The sequence below is a fragment of the Endocarpon pusillum genome (genome assembly GCF_000464535.1).
Source record: "Endocarpon pusillum Z07020 unplaced genomic scaffold scaffold6833, whole genome shotgun sequence".
Classification (NCBI taxonomy): domain Eukaryota; kingdom Fungi; phylum Ascomycota; class Eurotiomycetes; order Verrucariales; family Verrucariaceae; genus Endocarpon; species Endocarpon pusillum.
Window position 1 is genome coordinate 1 of NW_006916613.1, and position 18,976 is coordinate 18,976.

Sequence of the window (18,976 nt, forward strand, 5' to 3'; positions counted from 1 at the left end):
AAGCTTTACTAATATATATTATTACAGAATAACTAAAGTTAATTAGAGCTTAATATTTAAATTATCTAATATTATACTTAATTAAGAGGCACTTAGAGTTAAGAGAAAGGTCTATTATGTTACAGCACGTGAACACACTAGGCACCGACAGGCCTTGGAGGCTGCACGGACCCTGTGTGAGGAGCCTTATATATATATATATTATTTTATTTAATGTTTATTCAGTCCCTATTTATAAGGCTATATAGACGGCTATTTAGCAAAGGAAAAGCCTAATAAGGAAAACCCTAGACTTATTAGACTAGATAAGCATAACTATCGCAGCGAGGGTCTAAGATTACTTTGTAAGGCGCCTTCGCTCTACTTGCGTTTTGCCTACGTACTTATTGTCTACTTCTATGTAATCACCCTTTCAATTATACTCTAAATATCTTAAAGAGTCTTAACCTCTACTATATATTTTAAGCCTTTTTATTATAATAATAATAAATTTAAGTCTATTATTATAAGCTATAAGAAAAGTAACATTTGTCACTAAAATAATAATTATAAAAGTCCTTTTTCATCTAATATTAAGGCTTAAATCCCTAAATTATGCACTTTTTAATTAAGAATTTTGTAATATACTTTTTTTACTTTGTAATATACGTCTTAATATTATGCTTAGTTATATTTTGTTGAATTACATATTTAGATCTATAAGCTAGGCTAATAGCGCTTGTATTAGCAAAATAAGAGGTAGTTCTGAAGCGAAATAAAGCATTTTTGACCATCTTAATAATATCACGTTTATATAAGGCTAAAACCGCTTTCTAGTTATAGTTATAGATTTGTTTGCTTTAACACACTATTTTTAACTTAAGGATTTAATAGCCTGTTGCCTTACCTATATTATGCAGCTTAAATACAGTACCCTACCAAAAGTATTAGGACAAAACGCGCTTTTTTTTCTATATATGTTTTTTATTGCCTTTTTTAATTAATTATTATGAATTAATGTAAGGCTTTAGCATCTTTAGAAATTAACAGGAGCTATAGCTAGGAGCTATCTCTATATTAGCGCGGTCAAATTACAGCCTACTATAAGGTAGGCTTATTAATTAGGAAAATTAGCAAAAAAGTAGATTGTACTAGATCTATTGTTTTTAATATCCTTATACGAAATTTACTCTACAATAAAGGCAAAAGCTTACTATATTCTAGCAGACCTTTTATATTAAATCGTGTTCAAAAACGAAACATTTTATACATTATTTAAGCTAATCTAAGAATTACTTATATAGCTCTTTAACTTAAAGCTAGGGTAACTATTTATTATAATACCCTTTACTAAATACTTAAAGATGAAGGCATTACTAATTAGCTTGCTAAAAAAAGACCTCTTCTAACTCCTAAAGTAGTTGCTAAACGCCTTGCTTAGTATTTAGAACAAAAAGATTAGACATGAGATGACTAGCGCAAGATAATATTTAGTAATAAATGTTCTCTTAAAAGAGGCTCTAGAGCCTGGCGAGTTTAGAACTTTTGTACACTACAACAAAAGTGGGATAAGGATATAGTTCAACTATTTAAGAAAGGCAAGGATATTAGCGTTATGATATAAGGTGCTATTTATAAAAATAGGCGTTTAGATATCATTCTTTTAGAACGTGATCCTGATTCAGAGAAGTCAGGATATACTGCCAACTCATATCTCACTATTCTCTGTGAGCAAATCCCTCGAACGTACGAACCTGGCCGGATTTTCATGCAAGATAACGCCCGAATTCATACTGCAAAAAAGGTTATGGCCTGGTTTGAGGAGGAGGGTATAGTCATGCGCGAAAGTATCTGACCAAACCTCTAAACACACCAAAACCCGCACTTTTTACAACTAAATAAAAACTTTAGCTAGGTGTCAATCCCATATTTAAAAATTTAGAAGATATTCAAAATTAGTAGATTAATCTTTTATTAATAGAAACTTAGGTCTTAAAACTTATGGATTTTAAACAGGAGAACTAGAAAGTAGAGTAATTCAAATTTTTGATAAAATTTGTATGAGACTCCATACAAATTTTTTCTACTTTTTCGAGATTTTGACTTTAATCCTGTTCTATTTAATGTGTAGATATTTTACATAAAAACTTTGTATTTATCAATGAATATTTCATCAATTCTAAATTGAAATCATATTTAAAATTTAGTAGTTGACGCCTAGCTAGAGTTGTTATAACTATTTTTAAAAGTCGTCTTTTTGGTGTGGTTCCACACAAATTTTCAAGTCGGTCAGATACTTTTGCACTAGTACTGTATTATTCAAGGAGACAATTTCTTTGGGAACGAGTTGCTATTTGATTACCACTTTCACAAGAAATCATCATGCTTTTCTAAGCAATCCAAGTAGGCTCTCCAGCAGTTTGCAGCGGCTGAACCTTGCATCAAGCTGATGTTTGAGCGCCTATTCATGGGAAATGTGATGTATAAATGCAGTGATTAGGGCCAAAGGATGGTATACCCGCTTCTGATATCTAGCTGCCTATTTAGGAAATTAGTACTATTCGAAAGAGCAGATTTTGGCGCACCATTTAATTGATTCTTATAGGATTTCAATAAATACCGGGCGTACAGTAGTAATTTGTATGGGAAGAGTGGAAAATGTTGATGGGGTAAAAATGCGGGGTGTCCCAATACTTTTGGTGTAGTACTGTAGCTCTTTCTGAGTCAATTTGCCTGCGGTAGCTTGTGCATCAGCAAGAAGCCGTACACAGCGCAGAGTGTCGATTATCGTTCTTGGCCTGCGTGGCGACTTTGGGCTCAGATTAATTGCAGGATCAGGGTTTTGGCAATTTCTTCTGCTTGTTTTGCGCATTCGAGCCATTTTGTAGACGATTTCAGCTTGAATTGATAGAGAAATAGAGGGTTGAAGATAGAGGGTGTAAAACAAGGGTGTACGGAACTATCTTTATTTTTGGCACCTAGCTTCGGCCCTTGAGCCTGGTTAGGATATGCAGCGGGCGACTAATAGGCGTGCTTAGGGAAGTCTCAGCACTAAGAGCCCTATGACATAGAAAGCCCACTACTTGAAGACAGTTCCAGACAAGTACCGAAGGTCCAGTGATTTTTATATGCCTCCTTTGGTATGATGGACCTGAACTACTAGTTACACGCTCTGGCCATTCAAGATTAGTTATCCCTGGTGGAGCTCAAATATCAGCATAGCTTACTACCTTTGGGGCATGACTCTGTGCACCATCCACGTTTACGAGCCTCGACAGCAAGTTTCAAACATCACCAAGAGAAAAAGAGCGACCTGCTCCCACGCCAACATCCAATGTTCTTTATGCATGAGCAGACGATATGTCAAGCCCCAACTTTCCGCCATAGTTGAATCTATAACCAGCAGTTGGAAGGTTTTTCTTGCGAAAGCCAGGCAATTCCACGACTGACGAATTTACGACACTCTTTCATTTCGAGCACAAAGTCTAGATAGTATAGCCAAAGGCCTTTAGAACGACATGACCACACAATGCAACGTTCAACTGATACCTAGTGCCACTAGAAGCTCCAGTTCTAGAAGGTCAAATCAGTAAAGTACTTTGATAGATCTGCTGCAACTTCAAAAAGTTCGAGCCCGTTCACAGCTTATCTAAAGTCTTAACTGACTCCTCAGCTGTCTTATGAGCACTTGCCGGATTGGCTCCCGTCACAATCGTACCATCTACAATGGCAGAAGTATCCCAAGGTCCAGACGGTGACACGTCTATATTGGGTCAGGATACAAAATACACCAATTGATAAGGTTGACCTACGGGTCGCACCGCCATCGGCAGCCGCCATCTCGATGGTAGGTCGATTGCAGCTCTTGATCGTGTCAAGGACGCCCTCTTAGTAAAACCAGTCACCTTCTTGCCGTAGATGATGGATTTTTTTGGTCGAGGGATCAACTACTCCGGGGAAGATTGCTCCACCATGGCAACTGTGGTTGTTCAGCATGCATTGATAACGTTACTATGATACCAAAGTGCAGATTTGACTTACACAGCGGAGATGATATCGTCATTCCGTGTACATCTTTTGACGCGATATCTTGCAGTTTTGATCAGGATCAATTTCGCGCTCACCCTTTGCTTCCGGAGAATCAATCAACGAAGCATGCGGACTCCGGCTGAAGCAAAGTAAAGCCCATACGGTATACCACCCAACAAACCCCCAAAGACAGCCATCCCACCCCCAGTCGGCCCCACCACCAATCCTACCTCACAGCTAGCCAGCCAGCCGGCCAGCGAAACATCAAACTGTACTCACATCCCCAGCCCTAACATCAGCAGTGTTCCTCAGCTGATCCAACTTCCCCCTGAACTCACTCCCACAATCCTCCCACTCCTTCCAGTCCTCACCACTCAATCACTCCTACTGCATCGACAGCCAGTCCGGCTGGTAGGATCCCGTCTCGGAGACGAGATCAACATCGAAGCCTGCGGCGCGGAAGACTCGGAAAGGGTGCAGGGCTTCGGTTATGAAGAGGCCTACATATCATACCTTTCAGACAGCTGGGGAAGGAGCAGTGAGTGAGCAAGAGGGATTGAGAGAATGGTAAAACGGGAGCTGGGGGGCTTGCTCCAGAAGGCAGAGACAGCATCTCCTCGCAGCAACGAAACACACTATACGGAGAATGCGTACTTCATTGCTTGAAACGGAACTCGATGAGGCATTGGATTTTGGGGCATACCGGTCTCCTTTCCGTCCGGATAGAGCGGCGCATGCGCCGACGTGACTTGGTCGTCGAATGGAGTCAAGTTTTAGTAACCAATATTTTATCAAGAGGACTGTCGAGATTTTTATCTCACGGACGGAGTCCGCCAAGACTTTTTTCTTTCATCCAAAATAAACCCGAGTACTTTTAAAACGACAGTAAGTGCCCTCTCCCTCTCCCTTTGGGGATCCCCGCCCCCCAAACCCCCAACTATCCTACACAATAGGTGTGAATAGTAGTAACAGTAAGATATTTGTGAAACAAACATTTCGAGAGTTCTACATCATGGTGCTTATTATTGATGCTAGGGCCCTATACTTCCGTTTTTGGCGAATAAGGCTGACCTGTTCGGTCTGGCGTGGCGGGGCGGGTCTGTGCTGGATGGGAAACGGGGAGTGTTCTTGGGGAAGGTCTTTTTACGAGTAGAGAGTATGAAATACTAAGGAATTGCCCGAAATGTCGGACATCACAATGCTGAGATAGGTCCTGCAGGAGATGTGCACGTATTGCGAAGAGGTCAGAAGCGTCTGTATTTATGCTACCCATTCTCTTAGTATGCTCTGTAGCTCGGTCTATGTAAGTATCTGATGTGGCCATCGATGGCTTCCAAGATGGTCAGTCGCTCATCGTTTCACCCTCAGTAGTAGACCACTCCCTCCATGAGTGACCGTGCTGTCCTCTTCACGTTGGCATTAAGCACGTTGCCGGCTTCGTCTTTCTCAACCCCGACTTCGATGGTTCCGCTCGGGTGTCCAATCGTCAATACTCCCTCCTTCACCTTCCTCGGGCCCACCAGAGCCTCCACGATACTGCCCCTGACCGTCGCAGCAACGGCCATACATACAGCAACTGTAAGTGGTATGGTCCGATGTGGCTGACGATCCGACATGACTCTTGCGACGATGTCTACGTGATCCTGTTCGAAGTCTTTCCCGTTCATCACCTTGTATGTAGCAGGTTTGCTCACGACAGCAATCTTCGGCACGCACCTTGGCGCGTTTTCAGTATCATGGCACATTCCCATTGCCCGTCCGCCCAGATGTCTTATTTTCTCGAGTCGCTGGAGCAACGGGAGATTACCAGAAATCTCGTCTAGCAGCTCCGTCCCACCAACCCCGAGATCAGCTGCTTCGGCGAAGATGCAGGGATTCGCGGCATCCACGCAAGTTGCATCTATGCCGTCAAGCTTGTCGATTGCATTTCCACTTGGTAGCAGAGCCCCAGTCTTCGAGCCTGCAGGGTCCTGGAATGATAGGCTGATCTCCGCTCCAGTGCCAGGCACGCCGGCGATAGAATAATCACCTCCTGTTGCTGCCTCTATCCTGTCATCGGTTACGGGAAAAGTGCTGTGGATGATCTTACTTGTGTTAGTATTGCGAATGCGAACTGTCACACTTGATTTAGAGGCGGGAGGTACAAGTCTGTGGTTGTAGGCATATGGTCCAATGACTGACATTATGTTGCCGCAGTTGCCGGAAAAGTCGACATCATCAGAGGTGATACCAACAGCAGCAAACGTGTAATCAATGTCCGCCGAGAGATGGGTGCTTGGTGAAACAATGCATACTTTCGAGAGGCTGGAGATGCCGGCTCCAAGGCCGTCGATTTGTCGATGATATTTGTCTAAATCCCACAGCGCTCAACACCATTAACGTCATTCAACCCTGGCCAGCTTACCAGGAGATCCTAATACACGTAGGAAAATGAAAGGCCATTCGCTCTCGTCGACCGGCAAATCCCTGCGGTGGAAGATGACTGCTCGTGATGTGCCTCCCCGCCAGTATGCAGCTGGTATTGAATGCTGTGATGTCTGCACGCCTTAAGAACACGCGATCAATTAGAAGAGATAGCGACCAGTGAAATTCTCCCCTACCTCGTGAGGTCCTCCTCGAAAAGGTACTTGCTAATGAGTTCTTCGGCCTAGAAAGTGGCTGCAAACTGAAATAAGGAATATAGTGCCGCGAGAGACAGACGACTCGCGAACACAACGATAGCTCGTTCATTGCTGACCTACCTGAGTTCGTACGATGGAAAGACTGGGTTGAGGCTACTACAGAGAGTACATTTCAATCAGCGCTTCCAATCAGGCACTGTTTGGCAGCATGCAGCACGTTGGGACGAGACGAGCGAAACACGATCAGGCTGACCGCTTCTTGTCTCTCTGACTGCCCACAAAGCCACTGTTGGGAATATCTTCGGCGTTGCAAATGACTTCCTCCTTGTCACATTAGCCTCGGTTCGAACCAGGGAAGATATATTTCGGAACTGGAACCGAAAGAAATTTAAGATCAGGCAACTCCCCAGTGCCAAGCCTTCAGCTCGGGCTGCCATCAGGATGTTGTTGGCCAGGCACAAACTTACACGTAAGCTGAACGAGTAAGCCATGTCCCGGTACAGGGAACAATGATTGGGAATTGATCTAGTTAGATCGGCAAGTTATATCTGAAGGCCATAACAATGCGCTTATGAGGACGACTTTGCTACCTATACTCTGCACCAGTTGTTGTGAACACGAATCTGCTATCATTTGGCCTTAAACATGCCTATCACAGAGCTCGCACTCCTCCGTATCTCCGCCGGCCTCTCTTACACAGATCCCTGCCTCCTCGCGAACCTCGCAACCGCCAGGGCCGCGATGGAGAAATTTACTTCCTTCCCATTCTACCTCTACCAATGCATCGAGGATCCGGCGCTGATCTACCTCATTGGTAGCTGGTCCTCCCTAGCCCAGCACATGGAGTCTTGGATCCCGTCTTCAGAGAATCAAGCATTATTGCAGCTGATGAAGGATCAGGTCGAAGTTGAATGGATGTTTCATGTTGCCCTTGATCCTACCACTCTACCCATCAATGCACCGCTTCTGGCCATCGCTCGGCATTTCGTGGCGAGGGACAACAAGATCAAGTTTGAGGAAGTATTCGATGGTGTGAAGCACTATCTTGAGCTTTGCGCAGGAAGTCAGGAGCTGGTGAAAGGTGGCTGGAAAATCGAGAAGGATGATCAAAGGGTAAGAGAGGAGGAATGGGTGTTGTTCAGTGGCTGGGAGAGTGTTGAAAAGCATATGGACTTTGCAGAGACAGAAGACTTCAAAGAATATGTTCGTATCATAGATTGGATGGAAGGTAGTGAGATCAGATACGCGACGAGAATGACCCTTGTCTAGACGAGATGGCAGTCAAATTGTTTTCTTAAGGCGGCCTTGACTGCTATGCCAGCGGAGGATACCTCTCATGCTGCTATTTAGTTTCATCGTCCAGCAACTGCGGCGTAGGTGTAATCTCAAGGTACTCTCCTGTACTCTCATTTTTCACTTTCTCTGCTGGGACGAGAACAAATAACATCCTGCAAATCTCGTTCGAGACATTCTTCCACGCGTGAATGGTACCCCTGCAGTCAATGTCAGTACATGCCATGGGGACAGCCCGGTTCAGGTTCAGGCAATAATCACCTCTGTACGACGACTGCTCCCTCCTCGACCTCCGTTTCCACGCCATCATCCAGCTCAAGCATGATTCTGCCTTTCAACACGACCCCAAAATCGAGACTTTGAGTCCTGTGCATAAAGCCTTCGGGGAGCTTTCCACCTTCACCCAGCTTTATAGGTGGGAAGTCCACAATGCGGCATGTAGTTCCGACCTTGTCTTCAAGGCTCATCTTCTTGCCATGGTATTCGATTGGGGGCTCGGTGTTGGAAGCTGGAAACCCAGAAGTGCGATGCACAACGGCAAAGGCGAATGGGTCTGAAGAGTCGGAGGTCAATGGAGCATTTGTGTACGGATTCAGTGGCGTGAGCTTTGTGTCTGACTCAATGATTGCTTTGCCCTCTGAATTATGCCCAGTGACAATGCGGTGGACTGCTGGAGGTAACGCCATTACTGTCAAATCGCCTGAACTTGGTTTCTGGTCGCTGAGAGATTGAACGTGACTTTGAGGTGAGGAAAATAACAGGATGGTTCGTGGTGGTTTTTTACTGCGAGGCAGCAAGGACTTGTCCGACGGACTGCGGGGCAGGGTACTGCCAGCTCATCCAACTCCAGCATAGTCCGTATTGTACCTGCAGTAGCGCTGCAGATGGCAGAGCTTAGGCCAAGCGCGGACCGGAGATAGAGAAGCACGTGATTGAGTGAGAGTGTTTAGAGGACACCAATTGCCTCCTCTTAAGTACCAAGCTGGTCAGCGCTTGGTTCGGATGGCATACCTACATTGCCTGTTATCCCGGCAATCACCCATTTGACGGACTCTCGCTACCTCCTGAACGCTTTGACCTCTCTGCGCCTATGCATAAGTTAGAACGTATATTCGGCAATAGAGACTTCTTTGCTCACCACCAAGCTTTGAAGTCCATCGTGCTTGCATCGATCCCCAGGTCTTTCAGGCTCTTCGTACTCAGATGCGTATCGTACGGTCGCTGTACCGCCGCCTTCGGATCACTTCCTTCTTTATTGGCTTTTAACCCGCCCATCGGAAGTCCCATGATTTCTGCGAAGATCTCACAGATTTGATATTTGGTCAATCTGTCCTCGCTGCTGAATTGCAGAATAGTAGGCAAACTGCTCCTCTCGGCTGGGAGCGTCTTCAAATATAGTTCTGCAACATCCTTACATACCCGTCCAACATCTTCGGTATTTGTAGGATATCTTTGAGCCCAATCATCGATATTGATCGATGCGTTGGCCTCCTGCGCCTTCCAGAGCATGTCCATCAAGACATTGATGGCACTTTCATTATTCTTCCCCTCCCACACCGAGCCGTAGAGGACTGGTACCCGCAAAGACACACCGAGTCCTGTATTTTTGGTAGCCTCAAGGACTGCCTTTTCTCCATCGAGCTTCGTTTGGCCATACTCGTTGGTCGGTGCTGGTAGAGTATCGGTTTCGTATGGCGCATCACCTGGCTTTCCTGGAAACACATAGTCGGTACTGATGTATATAATGAAGATCGACCGTTCACGAGTCAAGTGTGCAAGAGCTCGAGCAGCCCGCACATTGAGGGCACGAGCTGCCTCAGGATCATTGGAGCAGATATCTGGCGAGCGCTCTGCGGCACCTTAGACACTTATTAGTACCACTGTTGACACTGACACAATCGCTAGGGCTGTTACTGACAGTGGACAACTGCCTGAGGTCTGGAGTGCTTGTTAGCAGATGAATCCTTTGCAGCGGTCTGCGGTGGTCTGCAGTGGATGAGACTTACCTGACCTCGTCCAATACTTTTGCAACCTCTGCTTCATCTAAAACATTAAGCTTGAGTGTTTCCGGTGGCGAAGCTCTGCTGAAGCCTGTGCCTGTGACCTCCCACCCAGCGCTTCTGAAGGCCTTGACCACTGCACGGCCAAGCAAGCCAGTACCACCAGTGACCAAAGCTCTTCGGGACATCCTGATAGGTATTGATTGAACTGACGATTAGGTGGCGTAGAGATCGTCCTAGCGCACTCTTCATAAAGGGGAACCCTGGCAAGCTACATCAAATTTGCGAATGGATCTGGCTGCGCCAAAAGAAGTTGTTGGCCACCGGACCAATGTATTTTCATATCATGCTTGCGTGACCTGCCGGAGTTCTCTCTACTCGGTAAGGCTCAGGGTGGAAGACCGGCCCGGAGTTAGGAGCCACCTACCTTGTCCCTACCACAACGAGGCTCTCACAATGAGGCTCTCACAAGACTGGTTTTATTCTCAGTATTCAAGAGGGTTCTACTTACTTCAGGATGCGTGTTTGAGCAATTGGCTGTCCGGGTACTATGATAAGTATGCGCATCCACTGTCCTCTACAATCGTTATCAGAGTCCCAATTTCCAAATCAGACATGTCTCGTGCTATAGCAAAGCAAAACCATGTCTACCGCCGTTTCGTTCCCATCCTTTGTACTCACTCAACCGTATGACGGAGTTTAGAATGGTCATGTTAAACAGTGGGAAAAGGCCGTACCTGCACAGCTGCCTGAGCAGTCGTTGGGATAAACGATGTCGTAAGTTTGTCCCCGGCATGCATGGATGGGACCAGTATCAGGCTACCAATCATAGCCCTGTCTAGCTTAGATGATGAGGGGAAGAGGCTGAACGTAGAAATAAACGAGGGCAGCATTCTGCTCACTGCAATGGTAGGAACTCTATTCACAGAACACCCTGTGTTCAAATCTGAAGATAGAGCAGCATCCGAGGTCTCTCTACAGCTAAGATATCCAGTACCACCCCACCCTCCCATTTCTCTTCGTGGAGATACAATCTCATCGTTGTTTTGCCCGGAATTTGGCACTCGGAAATACACATGGTGGTCGATCATGTCTGCCATGAGAAGTTGCTTGAATGCGAGTATTTTGGTTGACTATTCCTTTTCACCATACTGATTTTCTCCAAAGTGTTCATAAAGACTAGCAATTTTTTCGAATCTGCTCCTCCTTGTCTTCGAAAGCCGGATGTACACTCTTCAGATGATGGCACATGTAATCTTCGATCTCTTCTCGAATCCAAGGCCTACGAAAGCGCACATATGCGACCCATTCTTCGCTTTTGCCATTAAGGATATGTCACTGAAAAGAGCGGCTCTGGTGTCGAAGTGACTATGGCGTGATCGAATACTTTGTACCATGAACCCTGATATTCCTCTGGCGTGTCTCTGGGGTAGTGTTTGTGGTCTTGACAGTTCATGATGATATTACCCAAGCAAAGCACAGCAATGGTGGCAGCAAGATCTCAAGTCGAGTTGCTGAGCAGATTCTCCCAAGCGATAACACCATGTAGAGTACGCTCCGCTCTGAGCTGGAACAATTGCATAGTGGTCAATATATGGCTTGGCAACTTTGAGGTAAGATGAAGTATGGTATTACTGTTCAAAGGTCGGGAGAAGTCAAAGCGACAATGACTTCTATCGTTGTAAAGACCTAAAGACTCTCACTAGAGCTTGTTGATTGCACAAGGAGCCACGCCAGCCCTTGTAACATTCGGGAAGGATTCTGGATGCTGCACAGAGATGCAGTGATGCAGTGAGGCATCGTATCATGTCGCATTGGGACACAAGCACCATTCTGCGTACCATCAGCATCAAAGTTGCCAAAGTCGGTGTCAGAGCAGGAGCACACGGGAACGGTATGACTGGTGATTCTATACACACAGCTTGCTTCATCGACGTGTCGCCCGGCATATCCTAGGGCGAAATCTCAAGGTCCCATATTGTATTTCGGCCCATGCTCAATATCTTTTACCATTTTCCAAGCCATTCCAATAACTTTGACCAATTCCTGGGGGAGTGGTCCTTGCTCAAGTATGTCCAGGTTCTCCGCTAGTTGCTTCACATTGCTTGCTCCGACAATCACACCGTCGCCGCGTTCGGCATCTAACTGTGAATGCCAGACTATCCATCGCAATCCAACATCATGTCCTTTGATTCCGTGTTTTTGAGCACACTGCCGCACCATCTCCCCGGCCGAGAACATTAGATCGTGAAAGTAATCATGGCTATACTTTGCGCCCAGAGGCGATTTGGCGTCCCACCGTGAGCCAGAGACCCCTGATGTCGCCCTGGTCACCTTCCCGGAGAAAAACCCACAAGCGGATGGGCTGTATGCATGGAATTCTATATCATGTTTTCGTAGTATGGGGAGCAGCTCCTCTTCGGCACCTCGACAGATTGCGTTGTACTGGCCCTGATACACAGCTGGCATGACAAGGTTTTCAACCTGACAGATCTGGATCACTTGCTCCACTTCAGAGACGGAGAAATTTGAAAGCCCCCACTTTTCGAATTTTCCAGCGTGATAAGCGGAGTGCATGGCTGCCAGAGTGTCTTTGAAGGGCGTAGCTCGGTCTGGGGCATGTAGGTACATTGTATCCACACTATCCATATTAAGAGCGCCAAGGCTCTTCTCGATGCTAGCCGCAATGTTCTTTGGGCGATGGGATCCAAGCATAAAACTAGACACCTTTGTGCTGACGTTGGCCCACGTGCCAATTTTCAAAGGCTTCGAACCAAGCAGCTTTTCACACGTCCCACCACGTCCGACTGGATATGCCCGGGCCGTGTCAATGTCGACATATCCACGTGACCTGAAAGTGTCGAGGAACTTTGCTGTGTCTTCGACAGTATTGATTTTAGCCATGGCCACGTTTGCTGACCCAATGGAGGCGGTGCCTAGTATGACCCGAAGGGCCGGTTTCTGATTGCCATAGACGCCGTTTGCGTCTAAAGACGCCACCTGGCGGGAGTTTGGCGCGGACATGTTGGTGAAAGCAGAGTCGTTAGAGGTGGGAGGCAGTAGGATGTATTGGGGATGTGGCCTAAATCGATAGCCTGTTTGATACAGAAGTACTGTTGAAAATCAACGGCATGATGGATGATGGCATACAGAGTTAAGCTGTAGACTCCAAATTGGTACAAACGAAACCTAAGCCCCGAATCACGTTTTTGATTGTGCGCAATTGGAGACTTGAGGGAGAGGTGGAGATGTTATTTCCCACAGGCAAACAGCCCAGACGACGTTTCCCAGCTGTGTGGATGGGTGATGAAGAGTTGAGAGTCGGCACCTCGCACGACGTGGACACTCTACCGACAACCGACAACCGAGTAAGAAGAAGCAGGGACCAGTCAAGAGAGGGGTCCCTTAGATTTTGTAGATCTCGAATCTTCAGCGGACACTCCACCGGGAGGGACTGCAAGCGTAAGCGTCCCACTGAGCTGGGCCTGGCCCCCTAAAACTTCAAAGCGGAGGAAGGTCCGCCGGGGAGGAACCCCTTACCAGAGTTTTCGCCCCAAAGGAACGTCCCCAAGCAGTGACTATCTGAGGATGTGGGGCAGCGTTGGCGGTTGAGCGAACGGTTTGTTTCAGGTTGATAGTCGGGACCGCTCGGCTTACCAATAAGGGGAGGCCATTTTCAGCCAATTGTAGAAAGAATATTTTTGACCTAAAACTTAACTTGTACTTAGTGCGTGCTGTTAACTTTTTAGCGAGCACTTGGGCGAAAACGCGCCCCACATCGCCTGCACGCCACAGGAAGATCTTCAAGGGACCGAGAACCATAGGTGAGAGGGGAAATGATCTTGGGGGCAAGTATACTACGTGTAGGCCTCTGGTGGAGGGCATGTGGTCCTCTAGCATGGCCGATCCCGGGGCTAAAAGGCACTGATCTTGATGCTGCCAGTGATGGAAGGATCAATCTGATGCTTGTGACAGGACGGGAGATCGTCTACTCTGGTTCGTGCTTCGTGTCGGCCAGACTCTGGGAAGCGAGACGGTTCATGCTGGTAATAACTCGGTGCTCGTGTGGGTGCGAGTGAGGACGGTTCCGTATTTAGCTCGTCCTCCACCTTTCGTGATGATATGTCCCTCATTGAGACACAAGAACCTGTCAATCATCACCTCAGGTGCAAATCCGCCAGCTGCGAACACAAAATGATGGGATTTGATTCGGGAGACGAAGCCTGTCAGGGAGGCGATGATAGTGTCAGAGTACCAGCTCCCAGGAAGTCCTAAGACGCCTGTGGACAGAGTAACATCTCAGGACTCAGGAGCGCGTGGTCCGCCATGCAGTGCCGTGGTTGTGGTTTGTACCTTCGAATTCCAACTCTTACCTGATTTGCCAAGACTCCTGCAGCTACTAGTACCTGCTAGTCCTGTATGGGGAATGCATAAATATTGCTAGGCTGGCACTAGCATCAACTTGCTGTGATACGCCACACCCATTTTCATTGGCTATAACGAGCATCTTCAGCAGCTGTCGTCAACTTTCGACAAGTTGAAGATGTGCACAGTGTAGGATCTGCTCTTAGAAACACCAGATAAAGTAAGAGAATGTATGGAGTTCTCTACGTTTGTTGGTCGATCAAAATTTGACTTTATTTGAGTCACACTAGAACAAAATGTGGGTCCTTATGTAATATGGTTATGGTAAGGAAACTGTTTATGCTGCAAATTTACTAGTGCTAAGCTGCTAACCACCTCCATGCCACCCCTGGTAGGGGACTAGTATTCAGCTGAATTCAGCGCGCGTACAGAAAAGGGATACATCAACCACTCCGCCAAAAGGACAGCGCTTGTGGGTTTCGAACCACACTTAATTGATGTACCCCTCACTGACTCGTACTACGTACTACTAGTCATCAGTAGTATTCCCCAACAGCATTCTGATCCTCAATTTTCAAGCGTGTCTCTGTCGATCCAACCCGAGGCAGCAGAACCACGCTTCATCGGCCCAGCCCAAAAGTGGAAGCTAACCTTGATCAGCGTGACTCGCAGATGTACGTCGTACGCCACAAATTCATACCAATTTATGTCTCGCGGGATCTTGACGATCAACTGTAGGTGCCACTGAGCGATCGATCATGGCAGATTCCCGATTCCGCAGGCCTGCTTGCGATCAGACAATCAAAGGGGATCTTGCTACTTTCGGCCAATTAGCAAGACAATCCTTCCACTTCCAACTTACTTTCATGTATTCAGAAGCAATTAACCATAGCGTCGATTTTGCTTCAACTTTTTTGAGGGAATCCTGATCTTGCGCTTGCGATCTCCGCCAGCAGCTGTCTTTGTTCTTACCGTTTCTGCGGCATCCTTGTGACCCTTCTCATCCGTCTGACAAGACCAGACGATTGTATCCGTTAAACGGAGCTGTTCAAGATGAGATCTTGCTCAAATAAGGAGCACGGTTTTTGTATATGCTCTTTTACGTCTGACGGAATTTCCAACCCCATTTCTCGGGTTTCGTATCAAGCAAATTGTGGTGATAGCAACCCAAAGTTTCAGTACACATGTTACATGTTACATATTACTGGGCAAAGAAACACTAACAACACCATGGAAGTATGCGCTGCCCATCAAAGATGTTTTTCATGGGGTTTGTTTGTCTCAGGCAGCAAGCATCACAACAATAGCAAAACACAACAGGCACAATGTGATTTCTTTCTTCCCTTGTTCCTCAGATCAACTTCGCCATGCGGATAAGGCGCCTGCAAAAGACCTGCTCCGTGACCCTGTATCGCTACAGGCCAAGCACATCCTCAATCCAGCTTCTGCCCTGACAGCATGCCTCCCTCCAACCATGATGCCTGTCCCAGCAGCCTATCGAGCACCCATTCGGCGCCAGACAAAACCAAGTCCTCATCTCCAGCCCTCGACGCTCTACAAGCCGAGCTCGACGCACGTGAGTATCTCACAAACCCGTCTCAAACAAGAACAGGGCAGTTAACAAGGGCCAGTGCTTGATTACCACCTCTACCTTTCCGAACCAGAAGTCCACAAAGCCACCCATGATCTGCTTCGAGGGTACAGTCACATCGTCCCGACACTGTGTTTCGTCGAGCAACAAAATAAAATAACCAGTGAAATTGCCACCGTATCTGAGGAGCGCACGCGCTTGCAAAACAAGTCCGTCGAAATGGTCGCCAAAGCCAAAGCGTGTAAGGAGAAGGTTGCTTTGCTTAGAGAGAAGCTAGTAGCTTGCGAAAAGCGTGATGACGTTGGAACGGAGGAGCATGTAGCGGTTGACGGAAAGCTTGATGTGGTACCTGGAACTAATGTTATTGCTGGGCAAGAAAAGTGGTTGAGACTGCTTTGAAAGGGATAGAGTGAGTCTGGCATAGAATTCATCTACGCGAGCTCTTTAGCATGGTACCTTCAGAGTAGACTAGACGGTTGAATCATTTTCGAAAGTATAAGTATCACTGTCCATCTTGAAAGTCTGTAGTTAGTGTAGTAACTGGATTGCATAATACTAAGGTGTTGGGGATTTTTTTCAAGGCAAGTCTATCGTTATGTTGAGTCTGTGTAACTGCGCCGCAAGCCTCAAAGGTGCCGCCACCTTTATATGAGTGAAGCGTTCCAAGCAGGATTAACCCAACCAGCACAACCCACCATGAAAAATATGTTACCTCATCATTTTATTTCTTGTTGTGGTGATGATGATGGCCGATCAGTCGTCCCAGAAAACGATCACCCCGGCCTCATGTGGTTCAATCGCCATCGTTCCATTTTCCCGCTTTCGCACCTGTGCTCTGCTCTTTAGCAAGGTGTCTGCGGCCTTGAAGTCCATATCCTCGTCATCCACGTGGCAACTGTGTAGGCATATCTGCAGAAGGGTTGGGATGCCTTCGGCATGTTCCAGCAAGTCCGAGGGCATGAGTTGATGCGGTTCTGCTTTAGCCGTTCGACGTATATCTAGCCGCTCCAAGACAGGACGTGTGCGACAGGAGCTGTAATTAGTAATCGCAAGATCTGCCGGCAGGCTCAACAGCCTCACGCCTGAGCAGGCCAATGCCATATTTATTGGAGGGCGAAGACAGCTGCCAGTCGTGACATCCACCGCAAGTATCTTGTAAGGCATGTTAGGGTATACATCGGACAGACTGTAAAGGCGGCGGAGGCCACAAGCCCTGTCCAGGATGACGTGGCGGAGTGACGATGGCCAGTCCCGGAGAAAAGACTTTGAGAATAGCGATCGTGAAGGGAAGAAGCCATTCAACGTGATTCGTTGGAGATTTGGTGGCCATGGAATCTCCGTGATGTCATGCACGCTGCGGAAATCCGTACTCCGCGGGAAGGCGAAGGCTCTGAGTTGCTTGAGCTTCCGGAACGGCCGGAGGACCTGGTCAACACGTAGACTGTCAAACATGGAGTACAAATTGATCTGCCGTAATTGCTGGCATTTGGAAAGTGGAATAAAGCCGTTAAGACTAAGGCTGGACGTCAGCAATGCTGTGTCGATAGTGCAAGACAGCAATCGCAATTTCATAATCGACAGAAAACAATTCTGCACTGTAATCCTGCTGGCCTGACTAAACTGTAATTAATACTTCCTCCATCCGGTACATTCTGCGTCAATAGCCAGCATTCAATACCTCCTTATGTAGCAGGGCAACGATAGACATGAGAAACCCATCAAGGGGGGACCGGAAGTATAGAGACTCAACTTACGAGAACGTTTTAGCAGGTGCAATAAAAGTCTCAAGCCCTCCCTTTACTCTACCCAGCAGTCGGGCTGTAAGGCTATTCGAGCTCTCGTATGCCAAGCTACCCATGTCAAGATGTTTTATGTAGAGTGCAAACTCACGCGCCGGGGCAGCCCGACCCCTGCGTATACTGGTGGGCGAGCACACTGTATATATGAAGTGCTCGAAATTCCTGCCTTGCAGGCAAGGACTTTCGTAGAGCAAGGGTACCGCAGCGGAGTACCATTGGCGGGAGACAAGGCAACAAGCCCAGAAATTGCGCTGGCTATCTGACCCATCTTTCAGAAAGAAAAATATTTGCTGTAGAATCTCGACGGGAAGGTAGACAAAGGCTTCCGGGTTGATTGCACTGCCGATCTTCATGATATGGACCTTTGTGGGCAGAAGTAAAGGAGAAATCCTGACTTTGCTCCGTACACCCTCGACTACTTGGTAACACTAACTGACGTAGTATCATCAAACTGTGGCGAACTCCGTTGGAGGCGGACTCATCGGGCTTGGCGCCAAGTCTAGGGTTTTCTCCGCAAGGGCTCTGATTCAGTTGTTCATGAGCAGCTCTGGACAGCCTAACAAGAGAAAAGAGACAATCTAAGGTCAGGATGCCCAATTCAAACGTCATTAATATTATTTAGGAAGAGACTTCACCTTTCCCCTTGAAATATACGCTTTTTAGCGCTGTGATTTAGTGCTTTGGGCCGACTAAAAGCATTGCCGTTCCATCCCTTCCGTAATCAAGCACCATATTACCGTAGCCCCCCCTATCAGTAATTTAGTAGCACCTTAGCCAGCTCCTCCAGCTCCTCCAGCTCCTCCAGCTCCTCCACCTAGGCTACGATCCTCAGATTTATTCAAACAGTGATATCATAATAGTATGTGCGAGCCATCATGTTGCTATGCAGTCCCTCAGACCCCATTTCTCACTCTCTTGCAGACCTCGCAAGTTTTTGCTGCGACACGGAATTGGCGCATGGATTTGGTAATCTTGGCTGCAAGAATGGCGCAGGCACTGAGGCCGAAGAGGACTTAGTGTTGAAGATGCCCTTCTTAATGCAGCCGTCCTCACCGTTCTTATCGCATGAATGAAGTGTATGAGTACGTGGGGTGGAGATGATGAGATGGGTAGAATAAAAGGGCACTCTCAATGTACTGCGGGATCAACACTATCAGCACTATGAGCTTACCTGCGAATGATATCTGCAAGGCTGAAAGAGAGCTCTTTGTATGTATTGAATTCGAGGTAGTAGACGCGATGTATATTCCAGTGATCAGAGGCCGGATGGCATCAAGGCTCAAGTAGGTGTGCGAAGGT

At 46.9% G+C, this 18,976-nt stretch overlaps 7 protein-coding genes across 7 annotated transcripts; 2 read left to right on the top strand and 5 right to left on the bottom strand.

Annotated features, from left to right (window-relative positions):
* Positions 1-5,372: 5,372 nt before the first annotated feature.
* EPUS_04485 (uncharacterized protein) lies at positions 5,373-6,738 on the bottom strand (the record flags this gene model as incomplete). Its single annotated transcript, XM_007807260.1, has 3 exons — positions 5,373-6,358; positions 6,413-6,553; positions 6,609-6,738. 3 exons carry the CDS (start codon positions 6,736-6,738, stop codon positions 5,373-5,375), a joined length of 1,257 nt encoding a protein of 418 aa, XP_007805451.1.
* Positions 6,739-7,274: 536 nt separating this feature from the next.
* Positions 7,275-7,898, top strand: EPUS_04486 (uncharacterized protein; the record flags this gene model as incomplete). The annotated part of the gene is made up of 1 exon (XM_007807261.1): positions 7,275-7,898. The coding sequence occupies one exon, from the start codon at positions 7,275-7,277 to the stop codon at positions 7,896-7,898; it is 624 nt and encodes a 207-aa protein (XP_007805452.1).
* A 73-nt stretch (positions 7,899-7,971) lies between these two features.
* Positions 7,972-8,608, bottom strand: EPUS_04487 (uncharacterized protein; the record flags this gene model as incomplete). The annotated part of the gene is made up of 2 exons (XM_007807262.1): positions 7,972-8,122; positions 8,184-8,608. The coding sequence occupies 2 exons, from the start codon at positions 8,606-8,608 to the stop codon at positions 7,972-7,974; spliced, it is 576 nt and encodes a 191-aa protein (XP_007805453.1).
* A 371-nt stretch (positions 8,609-8,979) lies between these two features.
* EPUS_04488 (uncharacterized protein) lies at positions 8,980-10,110 on the bottom strand (the record flags this gene model as incomplete). The annotated part of the gene is made up of 4 exons (XM_007807263.1): positions 8,980-9,010; positions 9,061-9,781; positions 9,841-9,860; positions 9,929-10,110. 4 exons carry the CDS (start codon positions 10,108-10,110, stop codon positions 8,980-8,982), a joined length of 954 nt encoding a protein of 317 aa, XP_007805454.1.
* A 1,777-nt stretch (positions 10,111-11,887) lies between these two features.
* Positions 11,888-12,946, bottom strand: EPUS_04489 (uncharacterized protein; the record flags this gene model as incomplete). Its single annotated transcript, XM_007807264.1, has 1 exon — positions 11,888-12,946. One exon carries the CDS (start codon positions 12,944-12,946, stop codon positions 11,888-11,890), a length of 1,059 nt encoding a protein of 352 aa, XP_007805455.1.
* A 2,799-nt stretch (positions 12,947-15,745) lies between these two features.
* EPUS_04490 (uncharacterized protein) lies at positions 15,746-16,277 on the top strand (the record flags this gene model as incomplete). Its single annotated transcript, XM_007807265.1, has 2 exons — positions 15,746-15,863; positions 15,919-16,277. 2 exons carry the CDS (start codon positions 15,746-15,748, stop codon positions 16,275-16,277), a joined length of 477 nt encoding a protein of 158 aa, XP_007805456.1.
* Positions 16,278-16,631: 354 nt separating this feature from the next.
* EPUS_04491 (uncharacterized protein) lies at positions 16,632-18,030 on the bottom strand (the record flags this gene model as incomplete). The annotated part of the gene is made up of 2 exons (XM_007807266.1): positions 16,632-17,391; positions 17,633-18,030. The coding sequence occupies 2 exons, from the start codon at positions 18,028-18,030 to the stop codon at positions 16,632-16,634; spliced, it is 1,158 nt and encodes a 385-aa protein (XP_007805457.1).
* Positions 18,031-18,976: the final 946 nt, after the last annotated feature.